This window comes from Carassius carassius, chromosome 23 (genome assembly GCF_963082965.1).
Source record: "Carassius carassius chromosome 23, fCarCar2.1, whole genome shotgun sequence".
NCBI lineage: Eukaryota > Metazoa > Chordata > Actinopteri > Cypriniformes > Cyprinidae > Carassius > Carassius carassius.
The window spans coordinates 21,412,138-21,424,845 of NC_081777.1; the positions used below are offsets into that span (position 1 = coordinate 21,412,138).

Below are 12,708 nucleotides of genomic sequence, written 5' to 3' on the forward strand. Positions count from 1 at the left end.
TGATTTTATTTAAACCAAAATGGTTTTCTTTCCAACATCATGTAGATTTTAAAGGACAGAAGTCTTTTTATTTTCAGAATTAAAAGGGTGAAAGTTTTAATAGTCTATATATTTTTATTATAAATTGCTAAGAGATTTGGTTTGAGATTTGCCAATGAGTACATTTAAGTGTTAGGAAATTATTTTATCTTTTATTTTTATCTATCTTATCGGTCTATAAAAAGTAGATTCCTCAGGACATTTGTACAATTTTAATAAAACCAAACAGTACTTTTCTAAAAATAAGTTAGAGGAAAGTAGGGAGATGTTAAATATTAATATTAATCTCTAAAGAAAACACTACAAGTTTCACTCAAATACATACTGACACAGAAGAAAAAAGGTCTCAGAAACCAATGGATTTATATATATATATATATAAATCCATTCCAGGATCCTCTGATGACACTAATATATATATATATATATTAGTGTCATCAGAGGATCCTGGAAAAGTTTCCGGGCAGCAAGAAGGTCCCAAACAGCTGGATGTCTCATCATCGAGGTCTGAAGGTCTCAGGACTCAAGAATATCAGCTTGGGATTACTCTAATTGGGTCCGTTGATTAAGAAAAAATTACTTTTACATCCGATCCATCTCTTTTCACAGCATAAATGCTCTCTTTTGTGTTTTTTTTTTTTCTGACCATGAACTACTTTATAAGATATTAAAACTGGTTCCAGATGCGGGGCAAAGTGTGACGGGACACAGTACTTGTGTAATGCCATCATATCTGTTTGTTTCCCTCTCATCCATGCTGGTTAATGTGTAATTTTGAAATGCGTGGTATCTTCTAGGCGTGGTATAGGTACTTGACGCCTTTATCAGTACATAACAGAGAGCAGGTTTGCCAAGCTCAGTTCATTCTTGGAGGTTTCTCAGAAGGATCAGAAATGGCCAAAGCAATGGGCATGTCCAAGATCTTGGCTGTCGGCGTTGGGATCCTCACAGTTTCTTCTGTTTGTGGTTTAGTGATGATGGCTGTGGTGTACAAAATTCAAATAGATAAATTCCCTCCGGTGAGTCCACCACCTCCAATTAGACCTACAGTTATCCCAACAGATCCTCCATCGAATCTCAGACTTCCTGACAGTGTGATTCCTGAGAGCTACAAAGTCGTCATTCAACCGTACCTTTACTCAGCGATAACGAATAACTATACAAACCAATCCTTTGCTTTCACGGGAGAGTCAACTGTTAGAGTAAAGTGTATGACACGCTCCAAGACCATCTTTCTTCATGCTCAGGACCTAAATGTGACGACCGTAGAAGTGACAAAATCGGATTCAGACGAGAAATTAACAGTGAATCGATATAAAATTCATCAGAATGAAAGTAATTTCTTTGAGATCCAACTCGAGGACATAATGTTGGGAAATGGGACCTACTATGATATTTTCACCAAATTCGAAGGGGAACTTTTTGACGGCTTGGAAGGGTTTTATGTGAGCCGGTACACAGAGAATGTAAAAGCCAAGGAAGAGGAGAAGGAGGAAGATGAGTATAAAGAGAGGTAAAGACTTATCTAATATTAGGATAAACATCATTATTAACTATAGTATATTTTAATGTTTTTTTTTTTTCATTTATATTTTACTCTTTCTAATGTTGCTTTTCAATATGTGTTGTTCAGTTCAGTTAACAACACCCAAAATGTGCATGTTTAATCATATCAACCTAAGAAACGCTTCATATATTTGCATGTATTGCATGTCTAAAGTTTTCTTTATCATATTCACCATGGATCTCTTGTCCAGGTTTTTTTGTAACAAGTCTTCAGAGATTTTTGTTGCTCGATTCATCACTTCGTTGTTGTTTTTACAAATGGATATCACATTTTATGACAAAAAACAGACCGAGAACATTTGAATTCGGTCACTATTGTTCATTTTTGTTTACCGTTTTGCATAAAATGTCTCGTGAGACATTCCTCCTGAGATTGTTGCTCATTTCTTCTCTAAAACTATCAAATCCTAACTTCGCTGTTGTTTTTACATCTGGATATCGCACAGTTATTTTATGACAAATAACATGAATCCAGAACAATTAAACTGAATTCCTGTTGTTCATTTTTATTTACTTATGTTTTGCATAAAAATGTCTCCACAAACAGATGCCTCGCCACCAGTCTGCTGCAACCCACAAATGCCAGGAAAGTGTTTCCGTGCTTTGATGAGCCAGCGCTGAAGGCTGTGTTTCAAATTAATGTGATCCACAGACCTGACACTATTGCCCTGTCCAATGAAAAAGGAGGTTAGGATCCTTACTAGTTATCATTAGACTCGATCATGTCAAAATCTCACTGTTCTGATAACAACGAAAGATGATTTCATATAGATATCTAGGTCATCCTGTCTCTAATAGAGATAACAATAAATACCAGAGCAGAAAACAGCAACGGATTCAAAACCTGAAAAATTTAGAAAAGACTGTTACTTATCTGCAATGAACGGAAACTAAAAAAAAAACTAACTTCTAATTTTTGTTTTATCATTAGATGCAAAAAAGACAGAAATAGATGGAGAAGAATGGGTTGAGACTACATTTGAAGAGACCCCCATCATGTCAACTTATTCATTGGCCCTCACTGTATCTGAATTTGAATCTAAAATGAGGTCTTCCGTGACAAACATACATGTATGTTTCTTTATTTTTTAATAGAAGGCACTTGATTGCCTGCTTATTTATTTATTTATTTATTTATTTTTTAACATTTAACAAATAATGATTATGTATTTTCAAGATACATGCTCGGAGAGAAGCTTTTTCTGCTGACCGTGCTGATTACGCACTTGAAGTTACAGCGAAGATTCTGGATCACTATCAGATTACATTTGGATCAAAATACCCACTAAAAAAAATAGGTGAGTCAATGAAAAAAATAATAATAATAACCACACACTATTTCAATGTGGATTATTTTAAATCATGCATTAATACAAGTGGATGGAGTTTAACGTATTAAAATTATAGGTCAGTAAAATATTTACATTTATTCATCTTCCTATTGTTCCAAGCCTGTACGGCTTAATTTTTCAGGGTAATGAATAAATAAAAATAAAAAAAGTCTTAGTATTTTTGTATCCACATACTGTAAGTCAAATGGAATCCAAAGTTGTTTTGGAGCCCTCTGATTTTAATTTTATGGACAAATTCATTCTTCAAAAATATATTTTGTGTGTGTGTGTGTGTTTCACAAATGAAAGTAATTCAGGTTTGAAACAATACTTGTTGACTATATGACAGAATTTTCATTTTTGTGTGAACTGTCCTAAATTAAACATGCACAAGCTAAAAATAGAGCATACAAGCTCAAGCTTCACAAGATTACATGCAGAGTTTGTTTTATTACAGACCAGATCGCTTTACCAGACATCAGTGTTAGAGCAACGGAAAACTGGGGTTTAATTTCATATCCGGAGTCAGGTCTGCTGTATGATAAATCTACAGCATCGACCTTTGATCAAGAACGGGTGGCCACCCTGATTGCTCATGGATTAGCACATCAGGTAAACATAATCATATATTCATGATAATGTATCATTCATTACTGACTAAAGTTTACACAAGTGAGATATTTCAGTGAATGTCATTGTTAGCCTAGATGTACAGTAATTGAAACCTTAAAAAAATATGATGTACATTGTCTGAAAGATGAGTAATCAGTTAAAAACAAAGGTTTAGGACAGCATGTGGAATATTGACTTCCAGTATGTCCTTCAGAGTTTTAGATACTTGTTTCCAGAAATAATTAACTTCAGGGCAATCCCAAAACAGATGTCTATAGAGTTTCCCGAGCAGAAATTACAATTGGAAGATGAAGAAAGCTTCATTAAATATTGTTTTCTAGGAGTGAGATACATCCTATGAACCATTTTGTAGTAAATTAATTGTTGATTAGGAACAAGTTTAACATTGGCCCATATTGAATCCCAACAGATATCGTCAATTCTGTTTTTTTGTTATCTGTATCATTCCGTATATTATACGTATGTAAATATTATCCGTAAATAAATCTCTATGCCTGATGTCCAAAATTGGGAACGGTTTATAGGAGGCTTCCAAAAACAACAAATGCAATAAAGATACTATAGCATTCATAAATTGACACAGTTTGACAAATTACATTTCATGCTGAAGTGTGAACAAAAATAAATAAATAAATGACCATAGCTCCAACTAAAATCCCCAATAAATAACATGACATTTTAACTGGCCGTGTAAATAATAAAACAGTAAGAAACTTTTAATTTTGATTAGCCTGATTATTCAGCTATCCTGTAGCATGATTATTTAGTTAATTGTATTTTATTATTTGCATTGCATTGTTATTATTGCATTTTCTTTGCTGTAAATCTACAGAACAGTTTTACATAGGTCATCCACTAGCTGTTAAGAACCCATAAATCTTTAACAAAATCATCTTTACGTTTCATACCTGTGTTTAATTTCAGTGGTTTGGAAACCTTGTTACCATGCGCTGGTGGAATGACTTATGGCTGAATGGAGGATTAGCGAGATACATGTCTTACATTGGAGTGGAAGCTGTTGGCTGGAACTTTGTATGTTTTGGTTTATTTTAGAATAATGATTTTAACAATACACCCTGGTGAATTCTTAATTTGACTTCTACTTGCATCCTCCAACCTCCTCTGATGATATGATTCTTTTGTGTTTTAAGAGAGATCTAATTGTTCTCAGAGAAACCCAGACTGCCTTTCAAGTGGATTCCTTAAACTCTTCCCATCCTCTCAGCTCTCAGGAAAATGATATTCAAACTTTCTCTGAGATCACAGAACTTTTTGATTCCATCACCTACAGCAAGGTTGGCATCAGTACACTTATGGTGTTGATAACTTAATTTACAAAAATGTTACAATACAATATTACACAATATTATCATTTATAAAACAGTCCTTTAGGATTAAAAGGCACTTTAAAGCTTTGTACATTTTTTAGGGTGCTGCTGTTTTGAGAATGCTGGCCAAATTCATGACCGAAGAAGCATTTATGAAAGGAATCAAGGTAAGCCGAAATGGGGAGAAATGTATATAAAATACAATACTTATTATTTTTTAAATATATATAATGTTGAAACAGCTTATTTGAACCCCAGCTCAATTTATCATATATACATATTTTATATAGACTATAAAACCATATTAATAAACAACCATATTTTAAAAAAAAAAGAAAAAAAAAATATATATATATATATTATGTATTAGAATATTTTTATGTAATTATTTTGGAAGATTTTAAGGTCTGGACTGACTGCCTAATTACTAACTGTTTGTATTTTAGAATTATCTTGCCAAGTTCGAGTACCAGAACACTGTGTACAAGGATCTTTTGGAATGCTTGCAAAAGGTAAATTAAGGACCTATATTCTATGTTGAAATGATATGCTAAGATAGTGACAAATATTTCCCACAATGATCAGGAGACAAAAGAAGATGTGGAAGGCTTCATGAGCACATGGATTGAGCAAGTGGGATATCCAGTAATCACCATTATTACCCAGACAGGGGAGACTACTCAAGAACACTTTTTACTAAAGCAAACACAGGGTCATGAGTGAGTTTCAAGAACCAAATTGCTGTTTACAATAGTATCATATTATTGAATTATTTCACATGGTACTGGATTCAACTACAATAAAAAAAAAAGCTATAAGTGGGTTTCCTTAGCCAAGCTAATTTTTATTGATTCATTCAAACATTATTTTCTTCCTAACAGTATTGCATGGCAAGTTCATATCAGACACATGACGGACAGAGATTCTGAAAAGAAACCCGTAACACTGAAAGTAAAAGGTCCAGGTAAGGAAAAAATAAGCATAATTTCAAATAATACAAATTAAACCTGGCAAAATAGCAGGCATGAATCTGCGGTTGCTGTTAGTTGTGATTAACCGTGCTGCTCTTGGATCCCTCCTTACAGTCAAATTGCCATCCTTCCAACTTCAAGACAGAGATGAGTGGCTTCTTGCAAACATCGACTGCACTGGCTATTTCCGCGTTAACTACGATGAAGAAAACTGGAATAACCTTCGTATCCAACTTGAAAGAAATCATCATGTAAGTATCTTTAGAGAAATATTAGTATCCCTTCAAATTAAATATTGAACGTGATCGCAGACGTAAACGCTTGGCCAACACACGGTCTGCTTCTAGACATCGTAAAAATAATCAATGTGACATCAGCAAAGAAAACTAAAATAACTTTTTTCAACAATTTTGTCTCTTCATCGTCAGTCTTCGACATGTGTTCAAATTGTTGAATAAGTTCAGTATTTTTAGTTTTCTTTACTGATGTCACATGGACTATTTTAACAATGTTCTTACTGTCCTTTCTGGGTCTTGAACGTGTCAGTTGTTGAACGTGTTGCTGTCTATGCAGGGTCATAAACCTTTGGATTTAACAAAAATATCTTAATTTGTGTTTCGAAGATAAATGAAGGATTTAAGTAGTGTAACTACTTAATGACTTTGGGTGAACTAATCCTTTAAATAACTTAAACTGGCTTTTAAATGAGCCCGACTTGCTCAGAGTAGGGTTTTGAAGACCGCTGACACATTCAAATACTTTCTAGTTTTGAAATAACAAGCAGATATCAATACCAATGAATACCAAGTGGCCAAAAAATTGGAAACATTGCACTGTCGGTTGTTATTTGGCGTGGGACCACCATGGCCACCTGTGTTCACGTACTTACATAAAATAGACTTTGTCATTAATACTGATATGATCAAAAGTGGCTTAAAACTGTTCAAATCTTATTAATGTGTCTTTAGATCATTCCAATCATCAACCGAGGGCAACTTATTGATGACGCTTTTAATATAGCAAGGTAATGTTTCAGTTGAACAATGTTGTAAATTATTATTTGGCTCACTGTGAATTGTTGCTGTATATTAACCGATTAATTCTCTATAGGGCTCATCGCCTCAACATATCTATTGCACTAAACCTAACCAAGTACCTAGTAAATGAAACTGAATATATTCCATGGGAGTCAGCACTGAAAAACCTGGATCATTTAGTCCTCATGTTTGATCGCTCTGAGGTCTACGGTCCAATAACGGTGAGCATAAGGACACAGTTTCCTGAATATGTGCATAACAGTGAAAACTGTGTTACTCAGCATTAACTGTACAATTCTATGTCTAGAAATACCTACGGAAACTAATCACACGACTATATGAACACTTTGAGGAGTACACAATAAACGGAATGGTTCCTGAGAAACACACTGACCAGTAAAAAGCATTTTTGTCTTGCTTTATATATATTTTGTTGGACATCTAGCAATCATTATTTATTTTGTTTCCCCTTCAGGTATAACCAGGTAAATGCTATTTCAGTAGCCTGCAGCAATGGCCTTGCTATTTGCACAAAAATGGCTAGAAGTCTATTCGAAAATAATAAAAATGAGAGCAATGAGTGAGTTGCGCGTTTTAAGTTTTAATTAAAATACTGTCAATTACAGTTCTACAGTATACGTAAATTATATTGACTTGAATTATCTTTTTAGATTTAGAATGCATCCGAATTTGAAGAAAGAGATCTACTGCAGTGTAATAGCTAATGGTGATGAGGATGATTGGGAATTTGCTTGGGAAGAATACCAAAAAGCCACGGTCGCTGCCGAGAAAGACAAACTAAGATACGCCTTATCATGCACCAAAGAAATCTGGCTGCTAAACAGGTCAGTGCAGAGATATAAGCTTTATATCATCTCAACGACCCATTTGGTTTGCTTCATACTCACTATTTGCTTTTGTAATACCACAGATATCTCCAGTACACTCTTGAACCTTCAAAGATAAGAAAGATGGATATGGTCTCTACCATAAACTACATTGCCAAAAACGTCGCCGGCCAGCCTCTGGCTTGGGATTTCATCCGTGGGCACTGGTCCTACATCACCCAAGAGTAAGTTATGATTTTTACATTGATTTAAATTCAGTGAATGGAAACTAGAGAGGCAAATGTTGTTTTCGAATTGACTTCAGCCAATGATGGATTAGGGAATGTAAATCTTGTAAACTCAGGCGGGAATTACTACAGCAATCAGGAAGTTGTTACATCAAAGTTAAATAAAAGAATCGAAGACCAAGAGCAATTCAGGGTCCAAAGGCTGCCTTCAGCTATAAATAAATGATAGATAGTCCTAATTGTCTTAAAGGTTTTATCACACAGTTGCTTGGAGACCATAAATATATGGACATATGTCTAACGATCATCTCCTATGGGCAGGTATGGAGCGGGAGTCGTTTCTTTAGGCAGTCTGTTAGATGCTGTTACAAAAAGGTTCTCCACGGACGTCGAACTTGAAGAGGTGCTCTTTTTTTACTCTTTCATTCTTCTAGTTATTGTAGAAATGTAATAGCTGACAATGTCTCAATCTGTAATTGTGTTTCTACCATTGATCTTACACAAACATATTTCAAATTGTCTCTCCACAGCTGAAGCAGCTTCAGAGGGAGCAGGAGGAGAAAAAACAGGGAATTGCAGCTCGAGCTTTGGAGCAGGCCATTGAGAGGACAGAGGCCAATATTATGTGGGTGAAAGAAAATAAGCAGATTGTTAAGGACTGGTTCGTCGGAGAGCTTTAGGATCTTTTAGCTTTTGTAGGCCTGCACAATCAGAGTATAGTCAGAGGAGCCAATACAATCAAAAACTGTTGTAAAGGCATTCTGCAGCGAATGGAAATGCAAGCAACCCCCTCCTGTGGTTCTGAGATTGGTTTGAACAAAAGACCACTTTCACTGGAGAATAATTCAAGCTTTAGAAGGGAAGAACAAAGAGTGTGCAATTTTAAAATGGCTACATAACAGATCCCCTATGCTTTGTTGAGTAGTTAATGCCAAATCTATTGTGTATATTAGAGAAAAGGCCTAGAACGAATGTTTAGGACAGCTTAATTTATTGTCTTTACTATAATTTAGTTGATATTACTGACTAAGTATTGTTTACAGTGAAGAAATCACATCTAAGCACATTAGGAAAAAGCACAATATGTCTTTTTTATTATTTGTATAGTTGAATTTAATTAAAATACATACAAAAAATATAAAAGCTAGTATTTTCATCTCTGTGAATGACTGATTGAGAACCGAATGATAAAAAGGTTATGTGTGTTTTTGTGAGACTTAATATTTTTATTGGAGTCAAACATGTAAATCTTTAAATAAAGTGCAATCTTTTACACAACTGTTTTTGTTTTCATTGTAACTTTTTTGTTTTCATACTCCAATACATCTTTGATGTTATGATAAGGGATGCACAATATATCAAATTTACTGGATATTTATTGTCTATATTAGATATTTAACAGTACATGTTTTACGTTTAGATAACCTTTGCTGCCATTTAAATTGTCATTTACGTAATCTTTAGGAAAGAAATATACACTTTTATATTGTACATAATGTTACGATGCCTAAATTTAATTGTAGCATTTAATACAATTAATTTGAGTAGTTTTTATTCTTTTCAAATAATGCCATTAACTGGTCCTCAGCCATAATTTTAATATTGCTGCATCTCTAAATATGATATAGTACAATCAATTTACAGTGCTTAACGATCTTAAGGATATATCTTTAATACACACATGAAATACTTAAGTGCATTATAATACATAAATGTCTTAATTCCAATGGCACTTTTCCTGTTTATTTATCATACTTTCCTGTAATAACATATGAATACTAACAGTTAGGTCTTGTTTCGTGGTGAAGCCCTATATATACATTTGGAGGACGGATAAGGCACTTGTGATGCAATCCTTGAAGCTCAGTGGTGTCTTTCAGTCATCCTGAAACAAGATTCCACAAAACATAAAACAGATGTTTCAGGTTTGCACAATGAAACTCCAACAAATCCAGTACTGGATGATTGCATTAGTTTCACTTCGTCTTAAACCTCTTGATGATAGAATAATAGAAAATGGTAAAAAAGATTACACATCAGTTCATGATAAACCCATTTCCTAAACCAATTCTCTATGTGTTCAGAACAAACACAAATCTCCATCAACTGAGTAGAGAATCTTACCCATTCTTCATCGTCTGCTCCCTCGCCCTGACCGCCACTCTTCCCTGCATTTTCCTGATCTGCTTTGTTAGCCATTATTTTCTCGGTCCACGATGCTCCAGCATTCTCATCTCCTGCAAAGTTGCATTTCGTCACTGTACCACCGTCCAGTTTGGCAAAGGAAACTAGACAGACAAAACCAGACAGAACAGCACATGTAGCCACCTCGATTTCCACAGTATGTACTGTATATAAGATTTTTCATCATAGTACTTACAAATAAAGGGCCCGTCTCCTTTCGTTTTAAGACGGATTTCTTGGCCTGACTCAAGCTCTGTTCTGTCCATCTCTGCTTCTGAGATCCAGAATGCAAAGGCCTGACTAGGACAATATTTTGCTGTTACTTTAACCAGCTGATCCTTATTCACGATGTCACTCAGTTGGCGCTCATTTAGACAATCTGTTTCACCCTTAGCCTCCACTTCTGCAAGGTTGATACAAACCAAAACAACATACATATAATAGTCTGCTTCAATCCATCAAGATATTTTTGGTAAATCAGCATTTATAAAATCATATATTTACTTACAAGAGTTTAATCAGGTTTGTTTTATTGCATGGTATAAATGAATGCTGTTAGAACAGGTTGCCATTAAAAGGCACAGTAAAAAACTTGCCATATCTAAACCAACTGTTTACTCACTGAAGGATGACATCAGATATCCTGTGTTGACCTTCCTGGTATCACTGAAGTTAGGTTCAATCTCATTTCCTTTCGAATCATATTTTCTCAGATGGATTCTGCTTGGTTTGATGTACAAAACATTGTAGCGCTCCTGAAATTAACACGAAAGCAATTGTTGTTGAATCACTAAGTGTCATGGAAAACATTACTAATAAAAATATTTGTCTTTTTATGAAAATAAAGTAATATCCTCAACCTTTCAAAAGTTTGGGGGTTGGTAGATTTTTTATCTCTTATGCTGATCAAAATACAGTAAGAATATATACTGAACATTAATAAAATGTATTAAAACATTAATAAAAAACAGTTTTCTACTGTACTACATAAAAAAATATATATATTTATTCCTGTGATGGCAAAGCTGAATTCTCAGCAGCCATTACTCCAGTCTACAGTTTCTATTCTATATGCAGATTTGCTGCTCAACAAATATTTATTACTATTATAATTATTAATATTGATAACAGTTGTTAACAACTTGAGTTCTTAATTGAGGAAGTTCTCTAACCTTTCTGTTGTTCATATCTGTTATGACGTGGCGTGACGTATCCAAAACCGCCCCCTCTAAAATGACACCATGACCACTGGAAAGTGAAAATTCTAAATAAAATACAATATCATTGACCATATTTATAAAGACTTTGCCTTATTGTGGAAGGATGTTACTTTTTGTTTTTATGAAAGTGAAAGTAAAGAAAAAACGTACTTCATTTTAAATTTATTAATAGTCTATTTTTGGCAAAATTTCACATTCATAAATGTAAATTCAGCTCTAAAAAACCTTGTTTTGTACTTTTTATCCATGAAGTTGAACATTATATTAATCTGATTTCTGGCTCAAACAACAAAAAGGCTGTTAAAACTATCAACATATGGTCCTCCTTCACTTTGTAATGACTTGTAAGCTTCCCCTGGCTATTTTATTTGATTTTCTGTTTACCTCTGTGTTTTTTGTATGTTATGTATATTATGGCTAATCACATGTGATTTGTACCCTTTTTGCAATAAAATAAATAAATAAATAAATAAATAAAATACAATGCGACAGACTAGAACAAAATAATACAAAAAAGTACCATGGCAGCCATAATTTCCGACAGGACAATTCTCTGTCACTATTATAAATCTATGGTAAATGTAACTTGTTATTAACCACCGCTGCTGTCGAAATATTCTGTGAAACAGATCACATATTTACTTAATTTATTGTGTTCTTGCAGTATTAGCTATAACTTAACTAACTAAAGCATTTGGAATATTTGAAAGGGAAACTATGGAGAAGTAAACCAGGCTGTGCTGTGCATCGATGTCGAACCATGCATACACTTTAAAGTATTACCTCTGGTGAACTAATGGATCCCATGTGGAGGAGAATTTCTCATTATGGACAGGTTTGTTTAATAAAGCGTTGTTGTCATAAATGCGACTCATTTTCTGTCGATGATTTGGATTTCGTCGAATCTGCTGCTACTTCCTGGTTACGTCATCAGGAAATCTCAATCCATGGAACCCCTTTGCTCAAGTCGACTTTGTTTGGAATTTTAAAACTCTTTTAAAAGCTAACTGTTATGTTAGCTGATCGGGCTATCGGGGGGTTTGAGTTAGTGGATTTTTCTACTCTCAATAATTAATTTAAAGTTAAATGGATAAAATTTAAACAACCCCACATCCTGTTGGAATTTTATTCCAAATCATATATTTAATCCTGCTGGGGGTTTACATTTTTTATTGCGCTGCAACTTTGACATTTCTAAAATACCTTTATCTTTATCTTTTTTTTTCCATAAACAGGCCTTAATAAGTTGGTCAGTTATATATAATTATAATTTTTCTCCACATAGCTACTTTATTTGGAATAATAAAAATGTTAGGTATAAAAA

The 12,708-nt window shown here is 34.0% G+C and overlaps 2 protein-coding genes across 2 annotated transcripts; one reads left to right on the forward strand and one right to left on the reverse strand.

Annotated features, from left to right (window-relative positions):
• The first annotated feature begins 569 nt into the window (after positions 1-569).
• On the forward strand, positions 570-9,252 carry LOC132101484 (aminopeptidase N-like). Its single transcript, XM_059506493.1, has 20 exons — positions 570-1,552; positions 2,153-2,292; positions 2,537-2,676; positions 2,783-2,903; positions 3,394-3,548; positions 4,494-4,601; positions 4,721-4,864; positions 4,999-5,064; positions 5,344-5,409; positions 5,483-5,616; positions 5,779-5,861; positions 5,983-6,119; positions 6,837-6,892; positions 6,979-7,126; positions 7,213-7,301; positions 7,381-7,485; positions 7,577-7,750; positions 7,837-7,977; positions 8,302-8,383; positions 8,511-9,252. The coding sequence occupies exons 1-20, from the start codon at positions 933-935 to the stop codon at positions 8,658-8,660; spliced, it is 2,859 nt and encodes a 952-aa protein (XP_059362476.1). The 5' UTR covers positions 570-932; the 3' UTR covers positions 8,661-9,252.
• A 449-nt stretch (positions 9,253-9,701) lies between these two features.
• LOC132101485 (arpin-like) lies at positions 9,702-12,321 on the reverse strand. The gene is made up of 6 exons (XM_059506494.1): positions 12,168-12,321; positions 11,337-11,412; positions 10,787-10,919; positions 10,361-10,567; positions 10,105-10,268; positions 9,702-9,865 (listed from the first exon to the last, which is right to left on the reverse strand). Exons 1-6 carry the CDS (start codon positions 12,257-12,259, stop codon positions 9,857-9,859), a joined length of 681 nt encoding a protein of 226 aa, XP_059362477.1. The 5' UTR covers positions 12,260-12,321; the 3' UTR covers positions 9,702-9,856.
• Positions 12,322-12,708: the final 387 nt, after the last annotated feature.

Bases quoted from the DNA above. Each gene is read 5' to 3' on its own strand.
- LOC132101485 (XM_059506494.1), bottom strand. From the start codon at position 12,259: ATGAGTCGCATTTATGACAACAACGCTTTATTAAACAAACCTGTCCAT. The intron at 10,568-10,786 runs GTGAGTAAACAG...TCAACCTTGCAG, and splicing joins ATATCTGATGTCATCCTTCA to AAGTGGAGGCTAAGGGTGAA. The intron at 10,269-10,360 runs GTAAGTACTATG...TTGTCTGTCTAG, and splicing joins AGGAGACGGGCCCTTTATTT to TTTCCTTTGCCAAACTGGAC.
- LOC132101484 (XM_059506493.1), top strand. From the start codon at position 933: ATGGCCAAAGCAATGGGCATGTCCAAGATCTTGGCTGTCGGCGTTGGG. The intron at 4,602-4,720 runs GTATGTTTTGGT...TTGTGTTTTAAG, and splicing joins AAGCTGTTGGCTGGAACTTT to AGAGATCTAATTGTTCTCAG. The intron at 5,862-5,982 runs GTAAGGAAAAAA...CCCTCCTTACAG, and splicing joins ACTGAAAGTAAAAGGTCCAG to TCAAATTGCCATCCTTCCAA.